Source organism: Dermacentor albipictus, chromosome 3 (genome assembly GCF_038994185.2).
Source record: "Dermacentor albipictus isolate Rhodes 1998 colony chromosome 3, USDA_Dalb.pri_finalv2, whole genome shotgun sequence".
Taxonomy (NCBI): Eukaryota; Metazoa; Arthropoda; class Arachnida; order Ixodida; family Ixodidae; genus Dermacentor; species Dermacentor albipictus.
Window position 1 is genome coordinate 184,739,121 of NC_091823.1, and position 13,248 is coordinate 184,752,368.

General features: G+C 46.2%; 1 protein-coding gene across 1 annotated transcript; it reads left to right on the plus strand.

Moving 5' to 3' along the window:
- The first annotated feature begins 1,438 nt into the window (after window positions 1-1,438).
- LOC139057785 (putative nuclease HARBI1) lies at window positions 1,439-4,035 on the plus strand. Its single transcript, XM_070536542.1, has 3 exons — window positions 1,439-1,789; window positions 3,444-3,579; window positions 3,644-4,035. The coding sequence occupies exons 1-3, from the start codon at window positions 1,439-1,441 to the stop codon at window positions 4,033-4,035; spliced, it is 879 nt and encodes a 292-aa protein (XP_070392643.1).
- Window positions 4,036-13,248: the final 9,213 nt, after the last annotated feature.

Below are 13,248 nucleotides of genomic sequence, written 5' to 3' on the forward strand. Positions count from 1 at the left end.
GTATACGCAATGCCTCATGACCTCGAGCGTACCGGAATCTTGGAAAAACGCTAACATAATCCTAATTCATAAGAAAGGAGACGCCAAAGACTTGAAAAATTATAGACCGATCAGCTTACTGTCCGTTGCCTACAAACTATTTACTAAGGTAATCGCAAATAGAATCAGGAACACCTTAGACTTCTGTCAAGCAAAGGACCAGGCAGGATTCCGTAAAGGCTACTCAACAATAGATCATATTCACACTATCAATCAGGTAATAGAGAAATGTGCGGAATATAACCAACCCTTATATATAGCTTTCATTGATTACGAGAAAGCGTTTGATTCTGTCGAAACCTCTGCAGTCATGGAGGCATTACGGAATCAGGGTGTAGACGAGCCGTATGTAAAAATACTGAAAGATATCTATAGCGGCTCCACAGCCACCATAGTCCTCCATAAAGCAAGCAACAAAATCCCAATAAAGAAAGGCGTCAGGCAGGGAGATACGATCTCTCCAATGCTATTCACAGCATGTTTACAGGAGGTATTCAGAGACCTGGATTGGGAAGAATTGGGGATAAAAGTTAATGGAGAGTACCTTAGTAACTTGCGATTCGCTGATGATATTGCCTTGCTTAGTAACTCAAGGGACCAATTGCAATGCATGCTCACTGACCTGGAGAGGCAAAGCAGAAGAGTGGGTCTAAAAATTAATCTGCAGAAAACTAAAGTAATGTTTAACAGTCTCGGAAAACAACAGCAATTTACAATAGGCAGCGAGGCACTGGAAGTCGTAAGGGAATACACCTACTTGGGGCAGGTAGTTACGGCGGATCCGGATCATGAGACGGAAATAATTAGGAGAATAAGAATGGGATGGGGTGCGTTTGGCAGGCATTCTCAGATCATGAACAGCAGGTTGCCATTATCCCTCAAGAGAAAAGTATATAACAGCTGTGTCTTACCAGTACTCACCTACGGGGCAGAAACCTGGAGGCTTACGAAAAGAGTTCTACTCAAATTGAGGACGACGCAACGAGCTATGGAAAGAAGAATGATAGGTGTAACGTTAAGGGATAAGAAAAGAGCAGATTGGGTAAGGGAACAAACGCGAGTTAATGACATCTTAGTTGAAATCAAGAAAAAGAAATGGGCATGGGCAGGACATGTAATGAGGAGGGAAGATAACCGATGGTCATTAAGGGTTACGGACTGGATTCCAAGGGAAGGGAAGCGCAGCAGGGGGCGGCAGAAAGTTAGGTGGGCGGATGAGATTAAGAAGTTTGCAGGGACGGCGTGGCCACAATTAGTACATGACCGGGGTCGTTGGAGAAATATGGGAGAGGCCTTTGCCCTGCAGTGGGCATAACCAGGCTGATGATGATGATGATGATGATGATGATGATGATGTATCCAGTTCAACCCGATTCCGCGCTCCCAACAGTTGGAGAACATGGCGTTTTTCTTTGGCGTGCCTTTTCGTGTCGCCTGTGCGGCTGCTGCAGTCGCGCAGAGACGACGACCCGAGGTAGACGATGCATTTGAAGAGTTGACGGAAGAAGAGTTCCGGCAGTATTTTCGTCTGTCCAAACGAACAGCGCGTAGCTTGTGCGACGAGCTTGACCCCATCATTGGATGCCAGCGAGCGAGTGGCCTTTCCGCAGAAAGGAAGGTGTTGTGCGCGCTGCGATTCTTCGCCACCGGAAGCTTCCAGAGGAGCGTTGGTCGCGAGGAACACGTAGGCATGGCACAGTCGGCCGTGAGCAGCACCATTCACGAGGTGACGGAGGCCATCATTTCCGTGGTATTTCTCCAATTGGACCCATTAATTTTTTTTGACTGGGCGTGTCTGCCCGGAGAAAGTTGGTGGACTTTCCCTTCGCACCGTCTGCCAAGGACACGGAGTAAGACATATAGGAGGTGAAACTCACCCTATGCAGTGGCGGCACCATGCGGCGCGTCGTAGAAGCAGCAGCGGAAAAAAAAAAGCAGCGCCCGGCGCTCACTCCGGCGGCACCCGCTCAAAGCAGACGACAAGCAGACGACACGGGTGTTTGCTTCAGCGGGCACGCCGTAACCGAACTGCGTAGGTGCGCGCACTCAAGAAAACTGTTTTGTTGTGTGCCCATCAAAAAAAAGCAACACGTGTGGCAAACATCCGCTAATCTTCCTCTTATCGCCAAGCAGCTAGGGCAACTAGTTTTCGCGAGTCTTATAAAAAAGAAAAGGAACGGAAACACATGCACGGCGGCATCCTTCCTAAGCGCACCCCTGTGAGCACTAGAGCGAGAAAGAAGCGGTCGCCCTTTGAGCGATTAGGAACGAGATAGCCATCAGTTTCGCAAGCGCAAAAAAACGAAAACCGCCCGCCACGGAGCAAGATAGCCCTGGCTACAACCAGAAGCTACGTATCATCTTATAGCTGTCATGGAAAACGCGTTTTATTTTTTACTGTGCTCAAATGGCTGAAGCGTAGCAGCAGTTGCTCTTCGGGCTACAAGCGGTAAAGAAGCGCGCGAGAGTGCCCTCAGTAGAAGTCAGGCGCGCGCGGCGGAACGGGAGCAACACTCGACCGGTTGCCCTGGCAACCGAAACAGCGGTAATTTCTTCCCATGCCGCCAGGTGCCGCCAGCATGAAAATATATCCGCGGGCTTGTGACCTTTTCTGGTCGCCGCAAACAGCGGAGTTTCCACTCCTATATTTCTTGCTCCGTGGCCAAGGATGAGGCTAAGGCGGCGTTCGCGCGACGCGGCGCCATCCCAGGCGTGCTAGCGTGCGTCGACGGCACGTTGATCGCCATCATGAAGCCAGAGGGACTGAGCCCGGCCGACACGGCGAGCTTCATGTCGAGAAAGGGTTATTACGCCCTAAACGTCATGGTCGTAAGTACCGTTGGAATGTTTTACTTCAAACTGTTGTCGCCGTTTTTACTCGCCCATAGTTGCACTTGTTCAGTTTAATGCCCAAGCTGGCATAACAAGTAATGTAACGATTAAAAGAGGACATGCGGGGAACTGTTTACGAGCTCGTTGAAATCCCACATGTCGGGATTAATGGTGAGTGCCATGTGTTGTGCATAATCAGTCTGCCGTTCCAAAATTGTTTTAGTTGGGCAGCAGTCGTAGCAGAAATGGATACACTGTAGGGAAGACACGATGGAAGCATTTTGAACACGCAAGTACTTACAACCATTGCATGGGCTGTCTTTGGCTCGTATGGGGGTTCTTGCGCAATATCGGGCCTCGAGTTTTCATTTAGCTATAATTAGTGCGAACCATAGGCGTCCACACAAGGGGGGGCGCATTGCCCCCCCCCCCAATTGCAAGACCCTGTGCATGCCTATGGCTGAAACAGTCTGCTACTTGTACCAGCGTACGTGTATTCTTTTGTGCATATCAATGACAAAACGGATTTCGAGCATATCTGCAGCGGTATTTTGTATTGCTCCCCATTGCAGGTTTGCACCGCGGAACTTCGCATCCTTGTTGTGGACCCCCGGTTCCCTGGTTCATGCCATGACTCTTGGGTGTGGCAGCATAATCCACTGCGTGCACGCCTAGCCACACAACTGCAGCCTGGCGAGTATCTGCTTGGTTAGTATTCGTAATGCGTACCCCTAACTAGGGCAGAGCACTCAACTGTCCCTTTCTGTAACAGGAGACTCAGGATATCCTCTCGAGCCATGGCTGCTTGTTCCAGTACCTGGCAGCCATGCCGGCACCACCTCTGAAGGCCACTACAACCAGGAGCACGCATCCATGCGCAATGTTGTGGAGAGATGTATCGGGGTGTTGAAAAGCAAGTTCCGCTGCTTGCAGCGCTTTCGGACACTGCTATACAGCCCCGATAGAGCAGCGCGAATCATTTATGCATGCGTTGCTCTCCATAACATTGCCTTGGACGCGGGCGACTGGACATTGGACGATTATGGTGGGGAAGTGCCACCACCTGAGGAGCCAGAGGAGCCAGGAGACATCCAGGTGCTGGCACCACGCGACGTGTTCCTCAGAGGAAGGGAGCAGCGCAGCGCCGTTGTCAACCTTTTCTGAAGGACACAGGAATGGTGAGTTTTCATAATACATAATTTATTTATACAAAGTGCAGTGCCCTTAGGCTATCACAGGGCTGTGTTTGTACAGCGGAAAATACATTAAAAAATTTGTATACACAACAAGTGCACCTCCATACGGATGGTCAATGTTCCCAATCTACACATCCGACAGATTATGATAATTTAAACACAAACGAAGTACACTTCGTTTCGCCAAAGACGTGAAAAATTATAGACCGATCAACTTACTGTCCGTTGCCTACAAAGTATTTACTAAGGTAATTGCAAATAGAATCAGGAACATTTTAAACTTCCGTCAACCAAAGGACCAAGCAGGATTCCGCAAAGGCTGCTCAACAATAGACCATATTCACACTATCAATCAGGTGATAGAAAAATGTGCGGAATATAACCAACCTTTATATATGGCTTTCATTGCTTACGAGAAAGCGTTTGATTCAGTCGAAACCTCAGCAGTCACGGAGGCATTGCGGAATCAGGGTGTAGACGAGCCGTATGTAAAAATACTGAAAGATATCTATAGCGGCTCCACAGCCACCGTAGTCCTCCATAAAGCAAGCAACAAAATCCCAATAAAGAAAGGTGTCAGGCAGGGAGATACGATATCTCCAATGCTATTCACAGCGTGTTTACAGGAGGTATTCAGAGACCTGGATTGGGAAGCATTGGGGATAAGAGTTAATGGAGAATACCTTAGTAACTTGCGATTCGATGATGATATTGCCTTGCTTAGTAACTCAGGGGAGCAGCTGCAACGCATGCTCACTGACCTGGAGAGGCAAAGCAGACAGGTGGATCTAAAAATTAATCTCCAGAAAACTAAAGTAATGTTTAACAGTTTCGGAAGAGAACAGCAGTTTACGATTGGTAGTGAGGCACTGGAAGTGGTAAGGCAATACATCTACTTAGGACAGGTAGTGACTACGGATCCAGGTCACGATACTGAAATAATCAGAAGAATTAGAATGGGCTGGGGCGCGTTTGGCAGGCATTCTCAGATCATGAACAGCAGGTTGCCATTATCCCTTAAGACAAAAGTTTATAACAGCTGTGTCTTACCAGTACTCACGTACGGGGGAGAAACCTGGAGGCTTACGAAAAGGGTTCTACTTAAATTGAGGACGACGCAACGAGCTATGGAAAGAAGAATGATGGGTGTAACGTTAAGGGATAAGAAAAGAGCTGATTGGGTGAGGGAACAATCACGAGTTAATGATATCTTAGTTGAAATCAAGAAAAACAAATGGGCAGGACACGTAATGAGGAGGGAAGATAACCGATGGTCATTAAGAGTTACGGAATGGATTCCAAGGGAAGGGAAGCAAAGCAGAGGGTGGCAGAAAGTTAAGTGGGCGGATGAGATTAAGAAGTTTGCAGGGACTACATGACCGGGGTAGTTGGAGAAGTATGGGAGAGGCCTTTGCCCTGCAGTGGGTGTAAGCAGGATGATGATGAAGTACACTTATAAAAAGAATCCTTTAAATAGAATGCCACAGCCGTGGAAACAATTGTACCCTCGTCACTATGCAAGTCTCCAAGGCTGCCACTTATTAACAGTAGTACTCGCGAAGCAGTCGTAAGGCAATGCTTCATGCCCCTTCATCTGTGAAGAACTGCATTCGCTGCTGCTCCCAAGCTAGCATTCTCTTATGCAATATGCACATCACAAAGTACTTCTTTCCTAGTGGAACATGAAACACGGTAGCAACGTGAAAGTGCAGCCTTTTCTTTAAATATCACATGAAATATGAAATAAAAACATCCCTTGACCCATCATAGTCATGACAGACTATGATGAAGCAATACATATGATTGGCACTCTGTACTCATGGTCACCATCAGCAAAAGGTGCGAAAAATGTTCATAAAACATATCAGAATGAACGCAACCGCCGCATCCTGTGCATTTTGACGCTCAGGTACATGTACGCTGGTAGGAGTGAGGAAATATGCTTGCTAGCCATCTCTTGTGCTAGGTGTATCAAAACTTCTGTGCAAGCATGAATACGCAGGCGAGGCAAGCAAGTAACGCGTTATGCATGAGGATTCAAACACAAACAAAATGTAACGCCGAGTGTAGTGACAGCATTACACTCGTCACCTCATGTCCAAATGGGTAGATGTAAATTAACGTAAAAGCGCAAAAAATAGATAGGTCAACTTTATCACACTATGATGACAAGTACATCACAAACCTTGTAGTACAACATGCTTCAGGCAGCAAAGCATGTGACAACATTGCAACATCAGCATCACACAATTCGTTTTCACCACGGCATGTAAAACTTGCAGTTACATTTACGTGACCTTGCAAGAAAGTATGACTATCCCAGGTATGTCCATTCCCTTGTCAGTGTTATGAGTCACTGACTAGAAGCATTCATTTCTCGGCAGCAATTGTAGTGCAATGCTAAACAACAGGTGAATCATAATTGGCTCTACAATCTCACAGCACCCAGAAAGTGTTACACGTGAACGTTATTCTTGCAATGACTCCCTTGGAACGAAGACTAGAGGAAACCAATCACTGGTGTGGTGCAATGATGATGGTCATTTTCATTTGTGAAACTATGCAACTTAAAGAGTGACTAGTTTGGTGCTCTGAAAAAAAGACGACATTGTAGTCGTTGCACCTTAGCCTCACTGTGCCGAAATGAAAATATCACAGTGCAAACACTATGCGGTAACGCTTCATAATGAGTGCAGTAAGCTACAACACAGTGAAGCAATATAAATATCGCAGTACAAAACCCATACACAGAAATCGACAACTATTTGTAACGATTCCAGTGTGAATGACTAGGCGCCTTCGAAATGTGTAAATAAAAAAAGCACGCTGGCATTGCAGCTGGATAAGCATAAATAGAAAGAGGCAAATACAACAGAACAAAAATGGGTGCGCGCATTGCACCTCTCAACCAAAAAATCCTCCTATTACTCAAAGGAAACTCAAACAACAGAACAAAAATGGGTGCGCGCATTGCACCTCTCAACCAAAAAATCCTCCTATTACTCATAGGAAACTCAAACAACAGAACAAAAATGGGTGCGCGCATTGCACCTCTCAACCAAAAAATCCTCCTATTACTCAAAGGAAACTCAAACAACAGAACAAAAATGGGTGCGCGCATTGCACCTCTCAACCAAAAAATCCTCCTCTAGTACTCAAAGGAAACTCAAACAACAGAACAAAAATGGGTGCGCGCATTGCACCTCTCAACCAAAAAATCCTCCTATTACTCATAGGAAACTCAAACAACAGAACAAAAATGGGTGCGCGCATTGCACCTCTCAACCAAAAAATCCTCCTCTAGTACTCAAAGGAAACTCAAACAACAGAACAAAAATGGGTGCGCGCATTGCACCTCTCAACCAAAAAATCCTCCTATTACTCATAGGAAACTCAAACAACAGAACAAAAATGGGTGCGCGCATTGCACCTCTCAACCAAAAAATCCTCCTCTAGTACTCAAAGGAAACTCAAACAACAGAACAAAAATGGGTGTGCGCATTGCACCTCTCAACCAAAAAATCCTCCTATTACTCATAGGAAACTAAAACAACAGAACAAAAATGGGTGCGCGCATTGCACCTCTCAACCAAAAAATCCTCCTATTACTCAAAGGAAACTCGAACAACAGAACAAAAATGGGTGCGCGCATTGCACCTCTCAACCAAAAAATCCTCCTCTAGTACTCAAAGGAAACTCAAACAACAGAACAAAAATGGGTGCGCGCATTGCACCTCTCAACCAAAAAATCCTCCTATTACTCATAGGAAACTCAAACAACAGAACTAAAATGGGTGCGCGCATTACACCTCTCAACCAAAAAATCCTCCTCTAGTACTCAAAGGAAACTCAAACAACAGAACAAAAATGGGTGCGCGCATTGCACCTCTCAACCAAAAAATCCTCCTATTACTCATAGGAAACTCAAACAACAGAACAAAAATGGGTGCGCGCATTGCACCTCTCAACCAAAAAATCCTCCTCTAGTACTCAAAGGAAACTCAAACAACAGAACAAAAATGGGTGCGCGCATTGCACCTCTCAACCAAAAAATCCTCCTATTACTCATAGGAAACTCAAACAACAGAACAAAAATGGGTGCGCGCATTGCACCTCTCAACCAAAAAATCCTCCTCTAGTACTCAAAGGAAACTCAAACAACAGAACAAAAATGGGTGCGCGCATTGCACCTCTCAACCAAAAAATCCTCCTCTAGTACTCAAAGGAAACTCAAACAACAGAACAAAAATGGGTGCGCGCATTGCACCTCTCAACCAAAAAATCCTCCTCTAGTACTCAAAGGAAACTCAAACAACAGAACAAAAATGGGTGCGCGCATTGCACCTCTCAACCAAAAAATCCTCCTCTTACTCATAGGAAACTCAAACAACAGAACAAAAATGGGTGCGCGCATTGCACCTCTCAACCAAAAAATCCTCCTCTAGTACTCAAAGGAAACTCAAACAACAGAACAAAAATGGGTGCGCGCATTGCACCTCTCAACCAAAAAATCCTCCTCTAGTACTCAAAGGAAACTCAAACAACAGAACAAAAATGGGTGCGCGCATTGCACCTCTCAACCAAAAAATCCTCCTCTAGTACTCAAAGGAAACTCAAACAACAGAACAAAAATGGGTGCGCGCTTTGCACCTCTCAACCAAAAAATCCTCCTCTAGTACTCAAAGGAAACTCAAACAACAGAACAAAAATGGGTGCGCGCATTGCACCTCTCAACCAAAAAATCCTCCTCTAGTACTCAAAGGAAACTCAAACAACAGAACAAAAATGGGTGCGCGCATTGCACCTCTCAACCAAAAAATCCTCCTCTAGTACTCAAAGGAAACTCAAACAACAGAACAAAAATGGGTGCGCGCATTGCACCTCTCAACCAAAAAATCCTCCTCTAGTACTCAAAGGAAACTCAAACAACAGAACAAAAATGGGTGCGCGCATTGCACCTCTCCACCAAAAAATCCTCCTCTAGTACTCAAAGGAAACTCAAACAACAGAACAAAAATGGGTGCGCGCATTGCACCTCTCAACCAAAAAATCCTCCTATTACTCATAGGAAACTCAAACAACAGAACAAAAATGGGTGCGCGCATTGCACCTCTCAACCAAAAAATCCTCCTCTAGTACTCAAAGGAAACTCAAACAACAGAACAAAAATGGGTGCGCGCATTGCACCTCTCAACCAAAAAATCCTCCTATTACTCATAGGAAACTCAAACAACAGAACAAAAATGGGTGCGCGCATTGCACCTCTCAACCAAAAAATCCTCCTCTAGTACTCAAAGGAAACTCAAACAACAGAACAAAAATGGGTGCGCGCATTGCACCTCTCAACCAAAAAATCCTCCTCTAGTACTCAAAGGAAACTCAAACAACAGAACAAAAATGGGTGCGCGCATTGCACCTCTCAACCAAAAAATCCTCCTATTACTCATAGGAAACTCAAACAACAGAACAAAAATGGGTGCGCGCATTGCACCTCTCAACCAAAAAATCCTCCTCTAGTACTCAAAGGAAACTCAAACAACAGAACAAAAATGGGTGCGCGCATTGCACCTCTCAACCAAAAAATCCTCCTCTAGTACTCAAAGGAAACTCAAACAACAGAACAAAAATGGGTGCGCGCATTGCACCTCTCAACCAAAAAATCCTCCTCTAGTACTCAAAGGAAACTCAAACAACAGAACAAAAATGGGTGCGCGCATTGCACCTCTCAACCAAAAAATCCTCCTATTACTCATAGGAAACTCAAACAACAGAACAAAAATGGGTGCGCGCATTGCACCTCTCAACCAAAAAATCCTCCTCTAGTACTCAAAGGAAACTCAAACAACAGAACAAAAATGGGTGCGCGCATTGTACCTCTCAACCAAAAAATCCTCCTCTAGTACTCAAAGGAAACTCAAAAAACAGAACAAAAATGGGTGCGCGCATTGCACCTCTCAACCAAAAAATCCTCCTATTACTCATAGGAAACTCAAACAACAGAACAAAAATGGGTGCGCGCATTGCACCTCTCAACCAAAAAATCCTCCTCTAGTACTCAAAGGAAACTCAAACAACAGAACAAAAATGGGTGCGCGCATTGCACCTCTCAACCAAAAAATCCTCCTCTAGTACTCAAAGGAAACTCAAACAACAGAACAAAAATGGGTGCGCGCATTGCACCTCTCAACCAAAAAATCCTCCTCTAGTACTCAAAGGAAACTCAAACAACAGAACAAAAATGGGTGCGCGCATTGCACCTCTCAACCAAAAAATCCTCCTCTAGTACTCAAAGGAAACTCAAACAACAGAACAAAAATGGGTGCGCGCATTGCACCTCTCAACCAAAAAATCCTCCTATTACTCATAGGAAACTCAAACAACAGAACAAAAATGGGTGCGCGCATTGCACCTCTCAACCAAAAAATCCTCCTATTACTCATAGGAAACTCAAACAACAGAACAAAAATGGGTGCGCGCATTGCACCTCTCAACCAAAAAATCCTCCTCTAGTACTCAAAGGAAACTCAAACAACAGAACAAAAATGGGTGCGCGCATTGCACCTCTCAACCAAAAAATCCTCCTCTAGTACTCAAAGGAAACTCAAACAACAGAACAAAAATGGGTGCGCGCATTGCACCTCTCAACCAAAAAATCCTCCTCTATTGCTCAAAGGAAACTCAAACAACAGAACAAAAATGGGTGCGCGCATTGCACCTCTCAACCAAAAAATCCTCCTCTATTGCTCAAAGGAAACTCAAACAATAAATAAAACAAACGGAACTGGTGAAACAAATGAATAAAATGATAAAAATATATAAATAAATATAAAAAAGATAAAATAAATTAATTTCTCGGTTGCTGCAGGTGCTCAGCGATGTTCTGCGCTATGGCGCGCACCTCCTGCAGGATCCCCTCCTGGGCTGCTGCCGTCCGCTCTGCCGCGACAGCGAGGCGGGTTGTGGAGGCCTCAATTCTGCACAGCACCTGGAATGAATAATCATGGTGGAACTGTTCGCATCAGTTGCTAATTACTCGCAACCAGCTCACGGCTGCAAGCTGCTGTTGTGAAGAATTGCAACGTGCACAACGATTCCCTCTCTGCTGAAGAGCCACTGGCCTGATGGCATCCTTTGGCAGTGTCAAGCATCGCGTACAAGCTATGCCCTCTTCGTTTGGACAGACAAAGACCTGCTGGAACTACTCTTCCGTCATCTACTCTAATGCATCTCTCACCACCAAACAGCCCTTTTCAGGGCTAACCAACCTTTTGTCCGGCGGTTGATCGGTGGCAAGACACGTTACCGAGCCCTCTATACAACGCATATTTCTTGTTTACATCCCAAGCTGATTTGTTTTTCAGATTCATGATTTACTTATAACAAAGCATAAAGAATATTTATGTCCTTCATGTAAAATGACACCAAAGGGCCTACGAACCTGCAGCACCTCGTCGCCCTGTTCCAGGCTGCGGGCGCACTGCGAAGACATCGTAGTCAAGGTGTCCACCCGTCGCGGTCGCTGTCGACGTGGTGGCCGAACAGGGTGCTGCAACACTGAAAGCACACAGCATTTTCTACAGTTGCACTGCATTTTATGGTACGAATAAAAGTGGCTATGGCCACGTGATGGCTTATTGGGCTAGTTCAATAAAATACAAGAGCTCATTTTATTTAACAGCTTGAGGATCAATAACTTACCAGGTGCAGCGGCCACCCTTTCGGCAGGCGCCGCGCCGCGCGGTGGATCCTCTGCCGCTGTAGAGTAAATACATTAATGTTTACGAACTGCACAGACACGGCGATAATTAAAACACTCGTTACTCTGATGCTTACGTGTCACTGGGCTCACGCCCGCAGCCTCGTCTTCGAGGACGACTTCCATGGAGTAGGCGGGGACGTCAGCCTGCTGGAAAATGTCATAAGCGTGGCTATTCGTTACAATGCCTATGTTACAAGTTTTCGTACTAATTTGCGAAAATATTGTGCAATTATTAAGTGCTTAATGATCCCATGTGTTACCGTCCTCGTGCACTTCCGTGAAGTCATTTTAATTCTGTGTTAATCACTTAACCCCCCTTTTCCCGAAAACGCAGCCAACTGGGATTCTAGTTCATTAACCTACCTGCTTTTCCATTCTCTCCTACGCTATTTTCCTGTTCACCAACGGTGTCGCGTTCTGCTAACGGTAGCACTTACAGATAATGACAAACTCTAAATCGGCACCATTCAGGAACCCATGATATTACGGCGGCAGTGTGCTTACCTCTTGGTAGGGGAGGTCGGTCACGCCGTGGCGGCGGACCGTCCCTGTCAGCTGCAGTATCCTGCCATAGAAGCCGTGTAGCCGCCCCCCTCCAGTGCTTCTGAAAATACACGCCAATGTCGAAGGACAAATCGCCCAGGCCATTGGACGGTCACTCACCTTTGTTCTTGGGCAAGTGCGGCAGCGTTGCGGCGGGCCTCGAAGACCTGCTTCCGCCACCACTCTTGCACTGCTCCGTGGTTTTAACGACGGGGCCGTGTGCGTTGAGCTGGTCGGCTAGCTCATGCCACAGCCGTCGGCGGTCGCCAGCAGTGAAGCGTGGCTTCAGGTCGCTGGATCTTATGGCCAGCTGGGGATGGTCTTGCATGAAGGCGACCACCGTCTCCTTCTGAGCCTCCGACACGCGCAGCCCCTTCGCCGGTGCTTCAACGTTAAGCGCCATGGCTTCAACTGAACGACTGAACCAACCGCTTCAAAATTCGCGCCGTGTGCTTGAAACGGGGTGGTAGCTAGCGCCATCACTAAACGTTTCGCAAAACTGCGACACCACCTAGCGCCATTTGAAGGCATTAACCGTAATATTTTGTTTCAGTCGTTTTGCATTCCAAATTGAATCTTTGAAAAGCAACACCAACACATTTTGCTACTCACTCATAATAGCAAAATATTTCTCAACATGTTGCAAACGCTTCTCAATATATTATACGGTCCCCAAGCAGACGTCAAAAGCGTGACGCAGGCTTCCACTTCGCTCATTGGCTGTTTGCTTCCTCTCGTTCTCGCGAACACTGCGAACCGCCTATTTCGTGACGTTTCGAACGGAGGCGGTCCGTTCTATTTTGGAACGCGTACAAGAACGCGCCCCAGGTTGCGTCTGGCTCTTCCGCTCCTCTCCTGCTGGTCGGCCGCCTCCCCGTC